The 21,680-nt window shown below is 39.8% G+C and overlaps 1 protein-coding gene across 11 annotated transcripts in view; it reads left to right on the top strand.

The window, feature by feature from the left end:
- The window catches only part of CADPS2 (calcium dependent secretion activator 2), a 370,960-nt gene that overhangs the window by 209,987 nt on the left and 139,293 nt on the right, over positions 1-21,680 (top strand). For all 11 annotated transcript variants that reach the window (XM_087874199.1, XM_034431095.3, XM_087874197.1 and 8 more), the window contains exons 9-12: positions 4,230-4,296; positions 12,206-12,314; positions 14,139-14,339; positions 21,056-21,192. In XM_087874199.1, the coding sequence (XP_087730325.1) occupies positions 4,230-4,296; positions 12,206-12,314; positions 14,139-14,339; positions 21,056-21,192 (514 nt within the window). The remainder of the gene's footprint in view (positions 1-4,229; positions 4,297-12,205; positions 12,315-14,138; positions 14,340-21,055; positions 21,193-21,680) is intronic.

Below are 21,680 nucleotides of genomic sequence, written 5' to 3'. Positions count from 1 at the left end.
CGACCCATGGTCTGCCGGACACCATAGTTACCGATAACGGCCCGCAGTTCACATCAGCACCCTTTCAGCTATTCCTTGCCAAACTGGGCATTCACCACGCCCGCACGGCTCCCTCCCATCCGGCTGCTAATGGGCAGGTGGAGAGGGCCATGGGGTCGGCGAGAGAGGCCTTATGCCAGTTGGGGGGCTCCGATTGGCACCATAGAGTATATCAATATCTGTTGGCTCAACGCACTACGCCCACAGCCACCACTAAGCACAGCCCCGCTGAGCTCCTTATGGGCCGGCGACTCCGGATTACCCTGGATCGCCTGCACCCTAGTTACACCCAAGCTGGGCGCCCGGGGGAACGGTTGCGCGCATGGACTTTCGCTGTCGGTGACCTGGTCTTCGCTTTAAACTTCAACCAGGACAAGAGGTGGCTCCCGGGGCAGATAATATAACTAACGGGCTCCTACTCTTATAGGGTCCAACTCACTGATGGGAGAGTGTGGAGACGTCACATTAACCAACTAATGTGACGTGTGGCCGATACAACCGACCCGCGACCGGTCCCAGAAGCACTGCATTATCCACCACCTGCTGCACAAGGAACGCAATCAAGCCAGCTAGACTCCAACCGCCCGCACCCCATCGATTCGCCAATTACCTTACCTGTGGTCCCCGAGGGGGTCGCTGAACCAGACATCCCAGCTCCGGAGGGCCTGGGTACTCCATTGACTCCAGAGACTGAAGTTCCGGCTCCGCCTCCAGGAACAGCCAAGCCTGAACTGAGACCATCTGGGCGGTGCCGACGCTGTCTGGTGTACTTGGCTGATTACGCATGCGCAGTGCGGGTGGGAAGGAATGTTGAGTCCTCACACTTGCGACTTCCCTCGGCTAGACTATATTGCTGACGGGTGATGATTGGCGCAGCTGCTAGCAACAAGAAGTAGCAGGAATTGCCGGCCCCCGGATTGGTTGCGCCATCTGGCAGCTCACTATTTAAGCGACTGTCAGAGGGGTTTCGTTGTTCTCTGTTCTGCTTCACTCGTGCTTGTTATATGTTCCGGTTCAGTTGTGTTACTTTACAAACTGTAACTATGTGGTGCTGAAAGTCAGAAAATGGGAAACCTGAGACTTTCTCCCCATAAACAAATCCTGTGATTTCATTGGATCTGGGAGTAGGCAAGAAATTAATATACCAACTACATTCAAATTTAAATTTCCAGTCAGAGGTTTGACTTTTGTAAAATTATACCTAAAATATTCTTCTATTTTTCTTGCTTAGATAGTCCAATTCTGGTATGCACATTATAGGAACACAGAGGTACATTCCTTACCTCCCTTCCTATAGTAGCAAGTCCTGGTAGCATCTTTGGCCTAAATTGCAAACATTTACCCAATTCACCTCCCCTCCTCCATTCTATGGGCTCTTATACTATTCAGTATCAAGTTAAAGATGGCCAATCTTCAACCCCAAAGTGTTTGTGGCTGCCATTTTCATACGTGTGTTTTGTATTTGGCAACATTTATCATTTGTAGGAATCTCAGTTCTGCTATGAAACTGTGTGAAAACATATTCTTTTGTTCTTCTTTTGTAGGAATTTTATACTACCTGCACACTAGACAACATTTTTAAAAGTATTTCTATCTAACCAAGAGATCAGTGATATTGAGAGCATAAATCATTGCCTTCACTGTCAAAGAACTGTCAAAGAACTGTATGTAACTGTCATGGCCCCCTTGGGTTTGAATCAGTTAGTATAGCAGTTATACATTCAGCAATCAAAGATGTAATTATAAATACAAGTTTAAGTTCAAGGGAATAAATTCCCTTCCAGCAGACAAAGTTCACTAAACCAAGCAAGATCTAGAAAGAACAAGAGATTTGCAGGGCATAATTTAAAATGGAGTATAAAGAATACAGGATTGGGTTTCTATAGAAAAATGTTTTGCACTCAAGTAGGACCTTACAGGAAGCTCTCAGCTGGCAGTGATCATAGCATTCTCCTAAGTAGTCTTACATATATGGGATGCTTCTCCAGGTACTCAAACATCCATCTGTTCATTGATTTCTGACCCTTGTCAGAAAACTGGCAACTTTTCCATTGGGTGGTTGGATGAGCTTCCAATTCAAGATTTACTCACAAGGTCTGATCACAATGGCTTCTGCTACCCTCTCATGTCTGTTGGTGAAGCCAAAATTTTCTTAATATCATTCCATGTTTAAGTCAATTTCATCTTTCTTCACTTGTAAGGATAACTTTTCAATTAGGGGCATAATACTGCCTTAGAGAAATGGTGGGTCACCTTATAATGATCAAGGGAAGCATTAACATTTTTGACAAGGCTGAAAGCTATAAACAAGATAAGAGTCACTCTTAATAGTGAGATGGGTGTCCATATCATAATACAGATAGCTGGGATTTGGGAAAGTAGAGTTTATAAAGATAGTCTCCTCTCTCCCACTCTCCCTCTCTCTCTCATTGGTATGCCTGTATTAGAAGTTGCATTTAAGCTTTCTTAAATTACCTACTTCAGGTAATTTAAATACTAAAATTTAATCTAAAAGTCCCAAGTTCCTAGAGGTTGTAAGTCACCGACTCCTGTTTTAGGTATATGTTTTGTCAGAATGTAGTATATCCATAGACAGGGAAAACTTTATTACTTCTTTTAAGATAAGCATTGTAGAAGTATCTAGAATAGATTGTTGTATTAAGAGACACTAATACAGATAATCAATTATGTACTCCGCGAATTAATGGCTTAGCACAATACAGTAACTCAATCACTATTTAATCAACAAATTCTTAGCTATGGAGCTCTAAGCAGAGTGATTGAGTATGTATGCAAATAAAATAAATATATTTCATACAATGATTCAGAGTTTGCTGAAAAAGTTAGTGTATTTGAGGGGAAAACATGCTTTAGAAATGTGTAATATTAAGTTCCAAAGCAGAGAAAAATTATTTGGATCCAGTGCAGGTACCCTCATATTATCTGTTGGTGCTTTCTGGGCTCATCCAGTAGAAGCAAGTTAAGGAGGAAGCAAGTGTTGATGTATGGATATATCCTCTTGCCATCTTCATAACAATTGTTTAACTGAGTTACATATTTTTTGAGATCCTGCAAATATGCTGCAATCAAAAATCTGCTCTAATGTTTGCTCTCAGATGTTATTATATATCAGCCATAAAACCTTAGTAAGCTATCTTTAGTTCTTGGCTTTTTCAACCTGTGATCATCTAGACATATTGAAATTGCCTTTCCTAGAAGTCTTTGGAGTTGTAGCCCCAACAATTCTACATGGCCCCAGATCAGTGGTGAAATGTAAAATTTGTTTCTACCGGTTCTGTGGGCGTGGCTGGGGGGGGGTGGCCAACTTTTTTTTTTTAACTTTTAAAAAGCTCTTCAGCTGAAGAGGTTGTAAAAAAAATGCCTTTAAAAGCCTCTGACGATCCCAGCTGACTTGCCTGATCAGCAGAGGCTTTCTTTTTTTAAAAAAAAAAAGCCTCTGACGATCCCAGCTGACTTGCCTGATCGGCAGAAGCTTTTTTTTTTAAAGCCTCTGATGATCCCAGCTGAGCCGTGCGATCATCAGAGGCTTTTTTTTTTACTTTTAAAAGCATTTTTTCGGCCAAAGAGGTTGTAGAAAAATGCTTTTAAAAATTAAAAAAAAGCCTCTGATGATTGCGCGTCTCAGCTGGACAATGGCGGGGGGCAGGGATTTTTGCTACCAGTTCTCCGAACCACCCGCCTCCATCGCTATCGGATCGAGCTATCCGGTCCGAACCGGGAGCATTTTACCCCTGCCCCAGATTGGAGAAGATTGATTGAAAATTCAATAACATTCTGAAAGGCAACTACTATAAACTCACAGATTTCTTCCTGAAACCCCACACTAACTATGAGCTGGAAAACCTCAATTTCAAATCTTGCCTCTGCTATAAACTAATAGGGTTGCCTTAGTTTCTAACTCTCAATTTTCATGTGAAGTATACAGTATAACACCGATTTACCTTTCAAGACTGTTTTGAATTATGACTAAGATGATTTATGTTACATGCTCCCTATATAAAAGGTTAGTAGTACTAATAATGAATAAATCAAAATGTATCCATCTATATGTTAAGGATAAGTAAATTCAGGAATGTAATTCTTCTAAGACTTTGTTTCATTAATGTTCATTTGTGGCCATTTCATTGTAAGATTTTTAATTGAGAATGATTTGTCTTCGCATTTAACAGATATTTATATGCCCTTGGACAAAAAGTTTGGAAAAGGTGGAAAAAGCGCTACTTTGTTCTTGTGCAGGTTAGTGATGCTTCTTTCTTGTTTAATTTCAACATCATTTCAAGAGATGCTGTTAAGCTATATATATTTGTGTACAAGCAGTATGTGTGTGTGTGTGTGTGTGTGTATATATACATACATAAACATCTACAAATACATATACATATATATATACAAACATCTTGAGCTACGTAAGAAAAAAAACCCTGACTAGAAAAGTATTATACATATGAACTTATGAATTAAAAGAACAAAATAAAAATAAATATTTGACCTTTACAGGGAGGAGTCATAAAATAAGGGTGTGGCTGGCCGATGAAGTCTCATAAGACAGAAATAGTACTATCCCAGTCTCCCTTAAGTCTCACAACAGACAACACAAAATGTCTGATAAAGCCTGAAAGTGGTGATTTGAGATATCACCCCACTATGGCTATACAAACATCTTGAGCTACGTAAGAAAAAAACCCTGACTAGAAAAGTATTATTTATTTGGGTCTTCTCCCACGTAAAATTGGAAGTGTCTTGGCGACGTTTCGACGAAGTCTCATTCGTCATCTTCAGGCTGGTGCTCTCGGCTTCGTGCTTCCAGGAGCAATGTGAGATCGCAGCTGTCTCTTCCTTTTAACTGCTAGTGGGGGTGTGAGCTGATTGGGTGGGAACTTGGCTGTGTTCTGATTGGGTGGAGGTGTGTTCTGATTGGTTAGAGGCTTGGCTGTGCTCTGATTGGATGGGGGGTTGGTTGTGCTCTGATTGGCTGGGGGTGTGTTCTGTTTGGGTGGGGGCTTGGTTGTGCTCAGCTTAGTCTGAGTTGCAGGGGGATTTGAGCTGGTGAGCTGCGTTGTTGTTCGGCTTCGTGTTTGTGGCCGTGCGAGCTGTTCATGGTGGGTGTCAGTCTGCTTCATGTATGGATTGGAGGGGTTTAAAGTGGCTAATGATGCAGCTGCGGTCTGGCTTCTGGTCCTTGGTCGTGGCTCATTATCAGTGTGGGTTTGAGTCTGCTTTCTGCGTGGATGTGTGGTGGTGACATCCTGTGTGGCTCTCGTGAGTGTGGGTCTGGTGTCATTCGTCGTGTTAGGGACTCATTTGTCAATAAGGGCGGGTTTCCAAATGGCTGGTAGGCGGGAGGTGTCGTCTCGTTTGTTCATGCTGTGTGGGCGTTTTTCTATCTCGATGGCTTCTCTGATTATTCTGTTGTTAAAGTGTTCAGTTTTGGCGATAGTTCTGGTCTTTTTAAAGTCAATATCATGTCCTGTGGCTTTAAGGTGTTGGACCAGGGAAGAAGTTGGTTCCTCTTTTCTGACTGAGTTCTTGTGTTCTTCTATGCGTGCACTTATTTGTCTGTTGGTTTGTCCGATGTATGTGGTGGGGCAGGCGGTGCATGGGATTTCATATACTCCTTGATTTTCTAACTCAATTTTGTCTTTGGGGTTCCTTAGGATGGTGGATATTTTTCGGTTTGTGCAGAATGCTGTCTTGATGTTATGTTTGTGGAGGATTTTGCTTATTCTGTCTGTGGTGCCTTTTATGTATGGGAGGAGGGCTTTGCCGTTTTCTTGTTCTCTGTCTTGGATTTTAGTGGGGGTTTCTTTTTGGATTAGGTTGGTGATCTTATTTCTTTGGAATCCATTGGATGTTAGTACGTTAGTGAGAGTGTGTAGTTCGGTTTTTAGGTGTTGTTCGTCAGCTAAGCATTTTGTTCTGGAAATGAGTGTCTTGGCTACAGAGTTGATCTGGGCAGGGTGGTGGTGTGAGAGTGCGTGCAGATAGCGGTTTGTGTGTGTTTTCTTCTGGTAGATAGTGTGTCCTAGGGAGCCATTGGATTTTCTGTAGACTAAGACATCCAGGAAGGGAAGTTGGTTGTTCACTTCTGTTTCCATGGTGAACTGTATTTTGGGGTGTAGGCTGTTGAGGTGTGTGAGGAAGTTGTCCAGTTTTTCTTTCCCATGTGGCCAGATTATGAAGGTGTCGTCCACATATCTGAGCCAGAGTTTGGGTTTGTGATCAGATTTTTCTAGAGCTTAGGTTTCAAAGTATTCCATATAGAGGTTGGCAATGACAGGTGAGAGGGGTGATCCCATGGGTGCTCCTTCTGTTTGTTTGTATTTCTGTCCATTATAGATGAAGTATGTGTTGGATAGGCAGTGGTTGGTCAGATCTAAGATGTGCTTGGGGGGGTTATGTTTGTTTTGGATAACTGTCAAGGCTTCTTTGATTGATACTTGGGTGAAGAGGGATATGACATCGAAGCTCACGAGTAGGTCACTGGGCTGTAAGTTTTGTTGCTTTATGATGTCTATGAACTGGAATGAGTTTTTTACGTATGAGGTGATGGATTCTGCATAGGGTTGTAGTTGTTTGGCGAGAAATTTGGCTAGGTTTTGTAGAGGTGAGCCTATGGAGCTGACTATGGGTCTAAGTGGGGTTCCTTCTTTGTGTATCTTGGGGAGACTATAAAGCTTAGGGCATCTGGATGATTTCTCTCTGGGAATAATTCTTTGCTGAATCTCTTCGCTGATGGGGGAGGCTTTTATTTTGGATCTGGTGGTTTTTTCCAGGTAGGTGGTGGGGTCTGTGTTTAGGGCTTTGTATATGGAGTCTTGGAGTAGGTTGGTTAATTTGGTTTGGTAGTCAGATGTGTTCATAACCACTGTGGCATTGCCCTTGTCTAATTGCCAAGTGTATAAATGCTCACATCTAATCAAGGACAGGGAGAATAAAGTAAGATTGTTTGTATCAGCCCATCCCTATCACTCTCTTGTGAGTGAAGAGAGAGCCATTCATTAGTTATAGCACTCTGTTGGGTTTCCTCGGCATCCTTTCAGTTGACAAATCTATAAAACTACAGAGGCATGATGTCGGAGAAAGCTAAAACTACATCCCAAAAATTCTGCAATATGACATTGGGTCTTTACTCAAAGTATTCTGACTGGCAGATGAATGGTTTCAAGCAACCTGTTATGGCAAGGTAATGGCAATGAGGGTTCATTTCTCAGCTGGGTTTCCCCATATTCATGCATGCTTATAAGGAAAGATAATTTTCATAATTTATTAGGCCATCCCCAGAGATCTTTCAGAACATGGTGGAAGACTTTCACCGAAGATTTTTATCCAATTTCCACAACTGCTTTGTAAATTAAAAATTAGCTTTTGCCCCTCTCTGTTGCCACAGACATAATGTGTGTTTTTCTTCCAGGAGCAATGTGAGATCGCAGCTGTCTCTTCCTTTTAACTGCTAGTGGAGGTGTGAGCTGATTGGGTGGGAACTTGGCTGTGTTCTGATGGGGTGGAGGTGTGTTCCGATTGGTTAGGGGCTTGGCTGTGCTCTGATTGGCTGGGGTTGTGTTCTGTTTGGGTGGGGGCTTGGTTGTGCTCAGCTTAGTCTGAGTTGCAGGGGGATTTGAGCTGGTGAGCTGCGTTGTTGTTGTTTGGCTTCGTGTTTGTGGCCGTGCGAGCTCTTCATGGTGGGTGTCAGTCTGCTTCATGTATGGATTGGAGGGGTTTAAAGTGGCTAATGATGCAGCTGCGGTCTGGCTTCTGGTCCTTGGTCGTGGCTCATTATCAGTGTGGGTTTGAGTCTGCTTTCTGCGTGGATGTGTGGTGGTGACATCAGGTGTGGCACTCGTGAGTGTGGGTCTGGTGTCATTCGTCGTGTTAGGGACTCGTTTGTCAATAAGGGCGGGTTTCCAAATGGCTGGTAGGCGGGAGGTATCGTCTCGTTTGTTCATGCTGTGTGGGCGTTTTTCTATCTCAATGGCTTCTCTGATTATTCTGTTGTTAAAGTGTTCAGTTTTGGCGATAGTTCTGGTCTTTTTAAAGTCAATATCATGTCCTGTGGCTTTAAGGTGTTGGACCAGGGAAGAAGTTGGTTCCTCTTTTCTGACTGAGTTCTTGTGTTCTTCTATGCGTGCACTTATTCGTCTGTTGGTTTGTCCGATGTATGTGGTGGGGCAGGCGGTGCATGGGATTTCATATACTCCTTGATTTTCTAACTCAATTTTGTCTTTGGGGTTCCTTAGGATGGTGGATATTTTTCGGTTTGTGCAGAATGCTGTCTTGATGTTATGTTTGTGGAGGATTTTGCTTATTCTGTCTGTGGTGCCTTTTATGTATGGGAGGAGGGCCTTGCCGTTTTCTTGTTCTCTGTCTTGGATTTTAGTGGGGGTTTCTTTTTGGATTAGGTTGGTGATCTTATTTCTTTGGAATCCATTGGATGTGAGTACGTTAGTGAGGGTGTGTAGTTCAGTTTTTAGGTGTTGTTCGTCAGCTAAGCGTTTGTGCATGAAATCCCATGCACCGCCTGCCCCACCACATACATCGGACAAACCAACAGACGAATAAGTGCACGCATAGAAGAACACAAGAACTCAGTCAGAAAAGAGGAACCAACTTCTTCCCTGGTCCAACACCTTAAAGCCACAGGACATGATATTGACTTTAAAAAGACCAGAACTATCGCCAAAACTGAACACTTTAACAACAGAATAATCAGAGAAGCCATTGAGATAGAAAAACGCCCACACAGCATGAACAAACGAGACGATACCTCCCGCCTACCAGCCATTTGGAAACCCGCCCTTATTGACAAACGAGTCCCTAACACGACGAATGACACCAGACCCACACTCACGAGTGCCACACCTGATGTCACCACCACACATCCACGCAGAAAGCAGACTCAAACCCACACTGATAATGAGCCACGACCAAGGACCAGAAGCCAGACCGCAGCTGCATCATTAGCCACTTTAAACCCCTCCAATCCATACATGAAGCAGACTGACACCCACCATGAAGAGCTCGCACGGCCACAAACACGAAGCCAAACAACAACAACGCAGCTCACCAGCTCAAATCCCCCTGCAACTCAGACTAAGCTGAGCACAACCAAGCCCCCACCCAAACAGAACACAACCCCAGCCAATCAGAGCACAGCCAAGCCCCTAACCAATCAGAACACACCTCCACCCCATCAGAACACAGCCAAGTTCCCACCCAATCAGCTCACACCTCCACTAGCAGTTAAAAGGAAGAGACAGCTGCGATCTCACATTGCTCCTGGAAGCACGAAGCCGAGAACACCAGCCTGAAGATGACGAATGAGACTTCGTCGAAACGTCGCCAAGACACTTCCAATTTTACGTGGGAGAAGACCCGAATAACCAAAGACCTACATACATATATATATATATATATATATATATATATATATATATATATATATATATAAATAAATAAATAAATAAATAAATAAATAAATAATATTTCGGGTTTCTTCCCGTGTAATTGTGAACATATCCCTAAAAGGGGATATCATCTCAAGATGATACATTTGGAAACCCGCCCTTATTGACAAACGAGTCCCTAACACAAAGAATGACACCAGACTCACACTCACGAGAGCCACACAGGATGTAACCACCCCACATCCACGCAGAAAGCAGACTCAAACCCACACTGATGATGAGGCACGACCACGGACCAGAAGCCAGACCACAGCTGCATCATTAGCCACTTTAAACCCCTCCAATCCATACATGAAGCAGACTGACACCCACCATGAAGAGGTGGCACGGCCACGAACACGAAGCCAAACAACAGCAACACAGCTCACCAGCTCAAATCCCCCTGCTACTCAAACTAACCCGAGCACAACCAAGCCCCCACCTAAACAGAACACACACCCAGCCAATCAGAGCACAGCCAACCCCCCATCCAATCAGAACACACCTCCACCCAAATCAGAACACAGCCAAGCTCCCACCCAATCAGTTCACACCCCCACTGGCAGTTGAAAGGAAGAAACAGCTGCGATCACACACACACTCCTAGAAGCACGAAGCCGAAAACACCAGCCTGAAGATGATGAATGAGACTTCGTCAAAACGTTGCCAAGATACCTCCAATTTTACGCGGGAGAAAACCCGAATAACCAAAGACCTACATACAAACACCCGCGAAAACCTCAGAAAACAAATATATATTTGTTTCCCCCAAAATAAGAGATCCCCTGATAATAAGCCCAATTGGGCTTTTGAGCGCATGCACTAAAATAACCACCTACCCACCCACCCCGAAAATAAGCCCTCCCTGAAAATATTTAAACCCATGCGCAGCCGGTCCCCGCCGTTTCCTCTGGTTTCCTCCACATGCCCCAAAATAATAAGACCTCCCCAAAAATAAGGCCAAGCGCTTATTTCGGGGTTCAAGAAAATATAAGACCGGGTCTTATTTTCGGGAAAACACAGTATCTAAAATATGAAAAGACCAATGTGAATATAATACATAAAAGAGTACAGGTACAATTTCATGCTTTTATGTAATATGCAGGAAACTAAAAACATTAAAATTCATTTGTAGTATTTGTGATCATTGGCCAAGCTAGGCTATCCACAAATACTACTACCTACAGTTTTCTGTCAGACAGATTAATAGTACTATGCATAAACCAAATAGTACTCATATAAGCATAGATTAGCATAGTCTATGTGATGTTTATCATGTCACTTTTGAATTCATATTGATATCTGTCCATTTCTAATCTTAAACACTTGAGATTTTCTTCTTCAATTTTCTTCTTTTGTTTTCTGTTTCTCAGAAAAGTTTAGATGAGGCCAACGGCAGTCTTATCTAGTTGAAAGAGATGCCTCTCCATTCCCCTGATTCCACACATATAATTGTGTACTAAGTTGTTGATGTTGTTTCCTTCACCTGCAGTTTGAAGTGCACAATCCAATTGACCACTTTAGCTTTATGAATAGACCTAGTGTAGAATGCCTATAAAGAATAGTACTGACAGATGGGTATTTTGTCATCCCTTTCATAATTCCTGCACTGTTGACAGTGCAAGAGTTGTGCTAAATTTATACTTTATGTTGCAGGGTTATTAAGTGGCAGATGAACTGTGGATTTCATAATAAATAACCCCATCCAGCAACTTTAAAAAGCCATTTAGATCAGTTAGCATTAAATGGTTGAATTTGTCTACTTAACCTTTTGTCTGATTATGGTGATCACTTTGCACCTTTTGTAATCTTATACCTGACTACAGTAATCAAAAACTTGGAGTCAAGTGCAAATGGCATATTCAAAACTATTACTTTTCTCAACAATGACACAGAATTGAAGAGCCAATTATTTTCTGGATACCTTTCTTGACTGTTTTGGTTGGATTTGTAAAGTGTGCCCAGAAGCTTCATTGGGCACACTAGCACCTCATGTGTGGCCCCCAGAATCCCCCAAGTGGGTGAAGCCAAACATTTCTGTCTTATTTGCAGTGGGGAGTTAATCTGATATAAAGATATCGGCTTATAATGTTGCATGTGCATATTCTCCCACCTAGGGGGGAAAATAGGGCCTGCTTTCCTCCAACCATTGCAAAGGTACAATGTGTTAGATACTGTGTGAAGCCTGATATGCTCTCAAACTTTTGTGTGCTCTAGGTTTCAAGGTAAAGATATGTGTACTAGTGTCAGATAGAAGGACACTCAGTGTTCAAGGTAGATGAAAAAATGCCTTACATATACCTGTTTTAAAAAATGTATTGATGGGAATGTACAGAGTAATGATTAAATTTTCAATTTAGCATTGATTCTCAAGATGGCTACTGGTGATAGTCGGATAAAAAAGGTGCTTTTATTTTTCAAATTACAATTTCACAATGATTGCACAATGATTGCTGTAGACTTGTAGTATACAAGTAGATTAGTGGTATTATCTTGATATCTAAGTGTATTTTGTAAAGCAGTTATTATTGTGAATTTCAAGTTGTTAATGTACAGTTGACATATTTGTTCTAAGCCAAATGGGAGGTTATTTATAACTCCCATTGTTAGCAGTTAGTTTATTGCCCATGTCCCACTGAACTAAGAGCTAAATGTCAATATAACACGTATAGCTAATTCAGGGCTTCTCTTTAACTTTCACCTAGGTTAGCCAATATACATTTGCCATGTGCAGCTACAGAGAGAAAAAATCAGAGCCTCAGGAGTTAATGCAACTTGAAGGATACACTGTGGATTATACAGCACCCCATCCAGGTATTCTGCAAAATGAGTTCAAATGTCTGATTGCAGAGAAATTAGGAAAGACGGCTTGTTTTATCTTTTCATACAATCCTATCAAGTAAGTAGGTAGATAGGAAGAGAGAGAAAGACTATTTTAGGCCAGGTTACATTTTTACATCACATTCTAACATATCAGAAACATCTCCATCTCATTGCAGATATGAATTGCCAGGCTATACATCAGTGGTGAAATGTAACATTTGTTACTACCGGTTCTGTGGGCGTGGCTTGGGGGGGATAATGTGACCGGGTGAGCGTGGCCAACTGTTTTTTTTAACTTTTCAAAGCATTTTTTCTACAATCTCTTCGGCCAAAGAGGTTGTAGAAAAAATGCTTTTAAAAGCCTCTGACAATCCCAACTGAGCTGCGCGATCATCAGAGGCTTTTTTTTTTTACTTTTGAAAGCATTTTTTTGGCTGAAGAGGTTGTAGAAAAAATGCTTTTAAAAGTTAAAAAAAAAGCCTCTGATGATTGCTCAGCTCAGCTAGGCATGGGGAGGGGGGGCGCAGGGATTTTTGCTACCGGTTCTCCGAACCACCCGCCTCCATCGCTACCGGATCGGGCGATCCGATCCGAACCAGGAGCATTTCACCCCTGCCATACATTATTTTAATGCTATTAAAGACATTGATATCATGAACTGATATTAATTGAAAAGAAATATTTCCTTTAAATATGAGGATGAGCTTTTGATTCTGATTTTATAGTGCTCTTCCTCCTGAAATGATATCAAATGCAAACTAGATGCATCTATGTAAATGGTACTGCTATCATGTAACCAATTTTGTATAATGGCCATCATAGATTTTTTTTTCCTTTTTTGCTTTCTTTAACAAGAACTCACCCAACCTGTTAATTAGTACAGAAAAGTGCTTAGGGACGGAAAGTTTCAAGAAAAGTTGGTTAATTGGAGAAATTTATTTAAGTGGGAGCACAATCCAGTAATATACATGCAAGGATCAAAGTGTCATTTTGATTATTTGTCTACATATCTAACACAAAGGTAAAGCTGTAACTAGAAATGTCTTCAGCATAGATGAATTTTCTCTTGTCACTGGGGTTTGAGGTGAGCATGAGTTTGTTTCAGTGGTGGAATCCAAATTTTTTTACTACCGGTTCTGTGGGCGTGGCTTGGTGGGCGTGGTGTGGCTTGGTGGGCATGGCAAAGGAAGGATACTGCAAAATCTCCATTCCCTCCCCACTCCTGGGGGAAGGATATTGCAAAATCTCCATTCCCACCCCACTCTGGGGCCAGCCAGAGGTGGTATTTGCCGGTTCTCCGAACTACTCAAAATTTCCACTATCGGTTCTTCAGAACCTGTCAGAACCTGCTGGATTTCACCCCTGGTTTGTTTCTCCTCACTCCAATCACACTGGACCTGGGAAATCTCTTGCAGAAGAATATAAATGTTCTTTTTAAGAGCTATCTGAGAGACACTGTTAAAGATGCTTCTGCTCAATATGCCATCTCTTGGGTAGACAGGACTAGGCATTCTTCTGCATGTCTTCCAAGCGGTATAATATTACTCCCATTGAAATTGTCCTCCATTTTTTCTGGTTGCAGCAGAGACATCAAGATCTATCTATTCAATTTAGCTTGAGTGATTTTAATGATTTTTTTTTACATTTTAACTGTGCCTTTAATTATGTTTTTATTAATTTAGTCACTTTAAGTTCTCTTTTTAGATTGAAAGGTAGACTATAAATCCAGTTATTAGTTAAGGAGGTAGGGAAAAGAGAAAACTTAATTTCATGTCAGTTAACTTGACTGAATCCTGAGTTCTTATAAATCTGCAGGCCTGCAAGGTGGTCAGATGTTCTTCAATGCTGTCAAAGAAGGTGACATAGTGATATTTGCCAGTGATGATGAACAAGATCGGATCCTGTGGGTCCAAGCAATGTACAGAGCTACTGGTCAATCTTACAAGCCAGTTCCTGTAGGTCAAGCACAGAAGATGAATCCAAAAGGAAGTAATACTCACACAGATTTATCACAGAGTAAGTTTACATTGTTTTTAATTTATGAGATTTCAATTGTATAATTAATCAGCATTTAATTTGACTGTTCTTGAAAATTTATATTATTAATAACCATTTAAAAACCTGACTTGTAGCTCATTATTGCTGTTGTGTTACTTTTTAAAATATGTAATTGGTATCATTAGAATTCAGTACAGATTCTCGTGGAAACAGTTTTTAGGGATTATTTTTCTTGCAGGGTTTGCACTGATTTTATAACAAATAGCTTCAATCGGGTATTCATGACTCAGCTGCATCATTGATTTGATGAAATAATTTTGAACAAGAAGAGCACAAGTTTACATCCCTTCATAAATTCTTATTGGAGGAAAATTTTCAGTTCTCTTCCTGGCCAGGAATTTGAAGCTGTAAACTCAGGGAAGAGGAGGTAGTGTGGTAATTGATATCAAAGGATATTTTACTGCAGTTAACGAGATGTGAAGCCCTGCTAGTAAAGCTGGATTCTAAAGACAGGGTGGAAAGTTGGACTCTAAAGACCAGATGGGAATTCTAATGTACTGTCTTCACTACTGAAGTCTCTAGCTATCCCTTTTGGGGAAAGGTTGGGGAGAAAATGGTTCAGGCTACATCAGTATGCCAATTATGCCCAACTATATATCTTGGCCCTTGACCAGATTATTGATGCTGCCAAAGTGCTGTCCAGAAGCCTAACACCATCTAAGTTTGTATAAGGAACAAGAGTTAAGGCTTAATTCCAGCAAGAGGTTGTGGATTGAAGCTCACCTACTTCTGATGATATTCCTCCATTAATTCTAAATGAAGCTACACTTCCCTACCGTAGCAGATTCAGTTTGCAATTTTGGTGGTCCTTCAAGTTTCTATAGCAAATAGAGCCTTCACTCAGCTTCATCTAGTGCAGCAATTGCTATTTTCCTAGCTGGCATTAATTACTGTTACTCATGCTTTAGATACCTCTTAACTCAGCGGTTCTCAACCTGGGGGTCGCGACCCCTTTGGGGGTCGAATGGCCATTTCACAGGGGTCTCCAAAGCCCTCTCTCGCCCCTCCCTCCACGCCTTCACTCACCCTCACCCTCTGCCTCTGTTCGCTTACCCCGCCCACTCCCAATCTATTGCTGCCTCCAGAGTCCCAGCTGATGGCTAGAGGGAAAAAAAAAATTAAATTCTTGCCGCGGGGCTTCAAAGAGCTAGCTGCAAAGAGGTAAATTCCTGGAGCAGATTTTTTTTCCCCCAGCTATGCTGAAAAAGCGAAATTGAAAGTAAGCAGGCTGCAACATGACAAAATGAGGCAGAGAGATTTCTTTTTCTTTTTCCTCACCAAAAAAGGTAGGTGCAAAACTGCAAACAATGGGAAATTTAGGGCAAAAGGGGAGAGTTCAAGATTTTAAAACACAAAAGAAAAAAAGCTCTATTTAACTAGGGAATTTTAATAATTGAGATACTATTAATTGGTTAAGTTGTGGATTGGAGGAATATATGGGGGAAATTATTTGGTTTATTATTATTGGTAAATATAATTAATTGATTTGTAAGAAATTGGATTGCATGGAAATAATTGGAATATTCATGTTCATATTGATTAATATACAAAAAAGATAGTTATATAACAATTGGTTTATATTAAAATGTTGAATTTGTATTAAACAACTATTACATAATTACATAATTAACCAATGTGAGGATGGATATAAAAATAGATGACAATGGGAAGGGGTATAATATAGAATAGAAGGGAAAAATTGAATTTGATTAAGATTAGAGATGAGGATGAAGGGTAATATTGGTTTTTTTAAAAAATAGATGAGGAATAAATATGGCAAAAAGGAAATATAGAAATTGTAAATTTAATTGAAATGACTAAACACTGTTTAAATTTGTGAACCAGCCAAATATTCTGTTCAAAGAAAATACATTGTATGTTTGTATGTGTGTTTCTAATTATTGCTATTTATTCATATTTGTTCTCTTTTATTCTTTAAAGTTTAACAATTCATTCTTTATCTTAATATCTTTATATTTGTTTGGGGTTGGCTTTCTTCCCTTTCATCTTTTTTTTTTTGCATAGCAATCTTTCTCCTCAAACCTACCACCTCTCTTTTTTCTTTCCTTCTTACTTTCTCTTCCCCCCCCTCTTCTTCTCCTCCCTACTTCCTCTTCCTTTCTCCTTCTCCTCCTCTCTTCCTCCCTCTCTTACCCTCACTCCTACTCTAATTTCCCTTCCCTACCTTCATCCCTCTCTATTGCTGTATCCTTTTATGCATATGGACTACTCAGAGGGCTGAAAAAGTTATTTTTGACTGGTCCTCGCACTTTTGACCAGTCCTTGAACTTACGACTGTCCTCACATTTTATGTTTTTGCCCTATCTTGTCACCATGGTGAAGAGAAGCAGTTGTGAAATGAGTGACACGGTTGTTAAGAATGCTACAATGGGCATAAATGATGACCAGTCATAAGTGTGAAGACTGGTCAAAAGTGCGAGGACCTGTCAGAAATCACTTTTTTCAACCCTCTGGGTAGTCCTTTTTTCCACATGGACTATTCAGAGGGCTGAAAAAGTTATTTTTGACTGGTCCTCGCACTTTTGACCAGTCCTCGAATTTACAATTGTCCTCACATTTTACGTTTTTTGCCCTATCTTATACCATGTTGAAGAGAAGCAGTTGTGAAATGAGTGACATGGTTGTTAAGAATGCTGCACATGCATAAATGTGAGGATGGTCATAAGTGTGAGGACCAGTCAAAAGTGCAAGGACCTGTCAGAAATGACTTTTTTCAGCCCTCTGAGTAGTCCCTATACACATAGCCATGGCCACCCGGTCACATGACCAGCTAGCCACGCCCACCCAGTCACATGACCTCCAAGCCACACCCACAAAATAAGCCACGCCCACAGAACCGGTAGTAAAAAAAATTAGAACCCACCCTTGGTTGGGGGTCACCACAACATGAGGAACTGTATTAAAGGGTCGCGGCATTAGGAAGGTTGAGAACCACTGTCTTAACTGGACTATTGCAATGAACTTCACATGGGACTGCTATTGAAACTGCAGCTGGTCTAGAATACTGCAGCTCAAATACTAATGGATGTAACACCTTGATTCAAAGAGCAGTATTAGTTGCCACTTGGCTTGTGGGTGTTCCTATCTTTTGAAATAGCACACCACTTGATCTGCAACTGGCTCCTTTGGGCTTTTAAAAGCTGGTTAAAACCTGGTTGTTCCATCAAGCAAGAAAAGTTGGTTTGCTGTAATTGCCTTTTATTCAGGAGAGTGGGTTAATTTTATTACTGATGTTTTCATCATTACTGCCAGTTTCATAGGAGTATTTCTAATAGTTCTTTTATTAATTATATGATTTTTATCAACTTTATGGCAATTGAAGTGGCTCATACGCTGAAAAAAAATCAACTATAGCAGATAATATAATAGAAACAATGACTCACAACCCTTTTGGCTGAAAGAAATAGCCAGAAAGTAAGCATATAAGTGCCATTTCAACTATGTTAGCTAACTAATTCCTATTTAATAATACCTCTTTCTATTGTAATTTGCAAATAATACATTTTCCTATATTTATGCCATCCTTTTAGGCTCTTGGCCTACTTTGTGTTTAGCAATACTTTAACATTTATAGGAGACAGTACTTGTGAAAGACGATGCCACTCACATTTATGTTTATGGATTTCCTTATACAAATGATACCTATTTTTAAAAGTCGAAAATGAGAGGCAGCCTTAGGAATGGCATGCCTGGTTTCATTCTCCAACTTTCCATAAAGAAATACTGGCAGCTTTCTCCTAAGGCTAAGAAGAGACATGCACTCCTTAAGTATAAAATGTGACAGTAAAATATGTGGTTCTGCTTGGCAGGTATCAACCTAAGGGTTACTATCATTTTCCTTGTCTTCCTGCTGCATCCCATCTATGTCTAGTTGCTTGACAATAGCTACAGGATAATTTTCTGTTTTATCAAATTCCCTTTCCATTGTACTTCCTGTAACTGTTTTTTGATTGAACATAGTACAAATGGGTGATCATTCAATGGCAGAAATGCAGCAAAGACGAGTCCTCTGTTTTAATAAAATATTCTAGTAGCTATTTTTCTGTTTCCTTTGTGTTATATGAAGACAGCTAAGGAAAATAACAATAACATTTTATAAACCATTTCCCATCTCTGTTTCCCAATTTCCCAATTTACTTTTACAATTTTAACAGTATCTCCTAAAAAAAACCTAAGTTTGGATAGGATTCTTTCTGCTCTTGTTAGGAATAGCAGACTGTTCAGTATTTATCCAAATGAAACTCAAGATCAATTATCACAGGGTAGTGCAGCAATGTGACATCAATTTATGTTGATATAACTCCACTATAAGTTCAAGGGTCTATACTACCAAATAAGGTTTGAATGGTATAGCAATATATAAAAGTACACTTGTTGGAAACTAATCAAAGAGAGAAGCAATCTGGAATTAAGGAGAAACTTCCTAACAGTGAGGACAATTAACCAGTGGAACAGCTTGCCTTCAGAAATCATTGGGCGCTCCATCACTGGAGGTTTTTAAGGAGACCCAACAGTCACTTGTCTGAAATGGTATTGGTTCTCCTGCTTGAGCAGGGGGCTGGACTAGAAGACCTCCAAGGTCTCTTCCAGCTCTAATCTATTTCAAAAAAGTTAATGAACATACATAAACTAATTTGCATTTCGTCTTTTTAAGAGATAAAGAATGATAATATGAAATATCAAGGCTGCAATTATGTTGAAATATCTGGCTGTAATTTATGTGCATGATAAGGAAAGAAAAAAAACCACCATTGTCTTTCTTTTCCTTTTCTGTATCATCATATGATTACAGTAAGCCATAACTGTAACAATTTTTCCCATATCCTTTGCTAATCAGAAATGTTTTACATATATGAAATTAGTAGCAAACTGCTATATATGCTACATCACAATGTGGTTAAAAAATGTCAATCTAGTAAAGACTAATTCAAATCCCTTTCTACTTCAGGAAAATCTTAGACCTTCTAGCTATATCTAAAATTTATATTTTTTATGCTTGGTTATTAAATAGTCATTTAATTACATACATGAATATATCTTAGGCTTGAGGAGTGGTGGAAGTATTATTTCAAAAACTCTGTAAAAACTTGCTTCTGTTATCTGTAGATTATAATCTCATAGCATAAACTATCAATGTGTTATCACACAGTTTATTTGCTATATGTACCTTGTTAAATCTGTCACATGAATGTGACTCTTGCTTTGACAATGCAGAGCCAAGTGATATGAATTAGTTTCTGCATCTTTTCAGGATATGATGCTGTAGATCCTTCAGTTTGAATTAAATAATTCTTCCATCTGCAAATGCATCTGAAAGTTGGACTTGACATGGATCAATATGATCTGGGGCTAAATTTCTAAATGTGACTGATTATGTTAGCATCATACCCACAGATCAATATGGAGTCTTATTATGAACCTAACTCTAGAATTGGGTTTAATCAATAAACTTTTGTCTCCTTTTTTATAGAAATTTTAGGTTTGTAGCACAGTTTTCAAGAATATATTGAAAATACATCTTTTCTAGTAACAAACATTAAAAACCTCTATATTTGAAATTAAAAGAACAAAGAAGAGCAAAGACCTTATTGTAAGGGTCAAGTCAATTTTTTAGTTGATAGTGGCCTGTTCACTTCCAATATTGTGTATGAAATCAAAAAGAGCTAATGTGCTAATGCATAACTAGTCCTTTTGGCAATGGTAAGGCTTTTTCTGTCCATACTTTATAGCAACTTGCATTGAGGATTTTGACAAAACATACCATTAACGAAAGAATCACTAGATTGTGTCTTTTGATAAACCCGCGGGGTTCAAAGGCGTTGAAAGATGCAATCTCTGAACAACAATAAATTCAGATATTTGATTGAGGTGCCATTTAAAATGGCATGTTATATATAATTTACACAAAGAAATATTGTTTCCAGTTTCATTACTCTTGTACTGGAAGGCTGAAAGAGCTCTTTGCCATTACTATTTTATATTTGTTTCTTTAAAAGCTGCATATAAAAAGCAAAAGACTGGAAATAACCCTGTACGGGGCTATGTGTTCATTTCTGCTCTAGTTTGATGTTTAGGAAATGGGCTTCCAGCTATCTTCCACTGCTGCTTTCCTCTGAGATGAGTGTCTTCTTCATGCCTGTAAGCAAAGACATGTTGGTGTTTTAAATAAATCAAAACTTCTGTACTCTTAGTATCTTGTTAAAACAGGCATCTCATAGTTAGTATTGACAAAACTTTCTAAAATTTTAGAACATTATTACAGAGAAAGCTTTGCAGTGGGCAATGTATGAAAACAATATTGAAAATAACTCTGTGTTAATATTTTGTTATCTATATGTGTGAGAATTTTAAAGCATATAAATATACAAGAATATGTGTATCTCTTTATGTATAATCTGTGTGAGTGTGTGTATACACACATAGGTATGTGTTTGTGTGTATATGTTTGTGCATTTCTTTTGCTCTGTTTGTCCATGAATTGTTATATCATTGTCACTTGCTTAGATTCTGCTTATGGCAGTATTTTTAAAGAACTGATGAGACTTGGAAAAGAAGACAGGTTCTAATTAAAGCTGTTCTCCAAATAAATTTTAAGCCAGTTTTAAAGTGAAATAATCTATATCAAAGTATTATTTCTACCTTTCCACAATCAGATGCAGATCATGCACAGAAACATGACATGGATGAGTTTATTTCTGCTAATCCTTGCACATTTGACCATGCGGCACTCTTTAGAGTACTACAGAGACAGACCTTGGATCACCGACTGAATGATTCCTATTCTTGTTTGGTGAGTAAAAGGGCTGGAATAAAAGAAGTGACAAAAAAGAAAAACTGAGAAATAGTTACTGCAAAGTGGTCTTTTCTTCTAGGCGCATTTAATAACTATGCGTGAGGTTAGTATAAAGCATTTCAATCGATTGGCTTCAAATTTGAAAATTATACATTTGCAGGCTACTGCTGTGCCACTCAATAGAAAAGAGAAGAGATTCAAACTGACTCTGAACTATGGTTTATCAGCTCCTCTAAGGAGGGCTGAATAAAAGCAGAAGGCTTTAATAAATATAGAACCCTCTGTGGTAGGATTTGCTAACACCTGTACAGGCATTTTAAGGTACAAATCCAGCTTGCCAGATGTCAAGCATTATGTCATCTATCTGGTAATTCTCTCCTCCTTTATGGACTGAGAAGAGAAAAGAAATGAATAGAACCAAAAACCACAGGGGGAGAAAGATTTATTGCACTTGTATTCAGCTGAGTCAAGGTTAGCTTTGTAAG

The sequence above is a fragment of the Pantherophis guttatus genome, chromosome 7 (assembly GCF_059756535.1).
Source record: "Pantherophis guttatus breed Tessera chromosome 7, ASM5975653v1, whole genome shotgun sequence".
Taxonomy (NCBI): domain Eukaryota; kingdom Metazoa; phylum Chordata; class Lepidosauria; order Squamata; family Colubridae; genus Pantherophis; species Pantherophis guttatus.
Note: the sequence above shows the minus strand (reverse complement) of the source record. Positions and strands in the feature narration are given on the sequence as shown.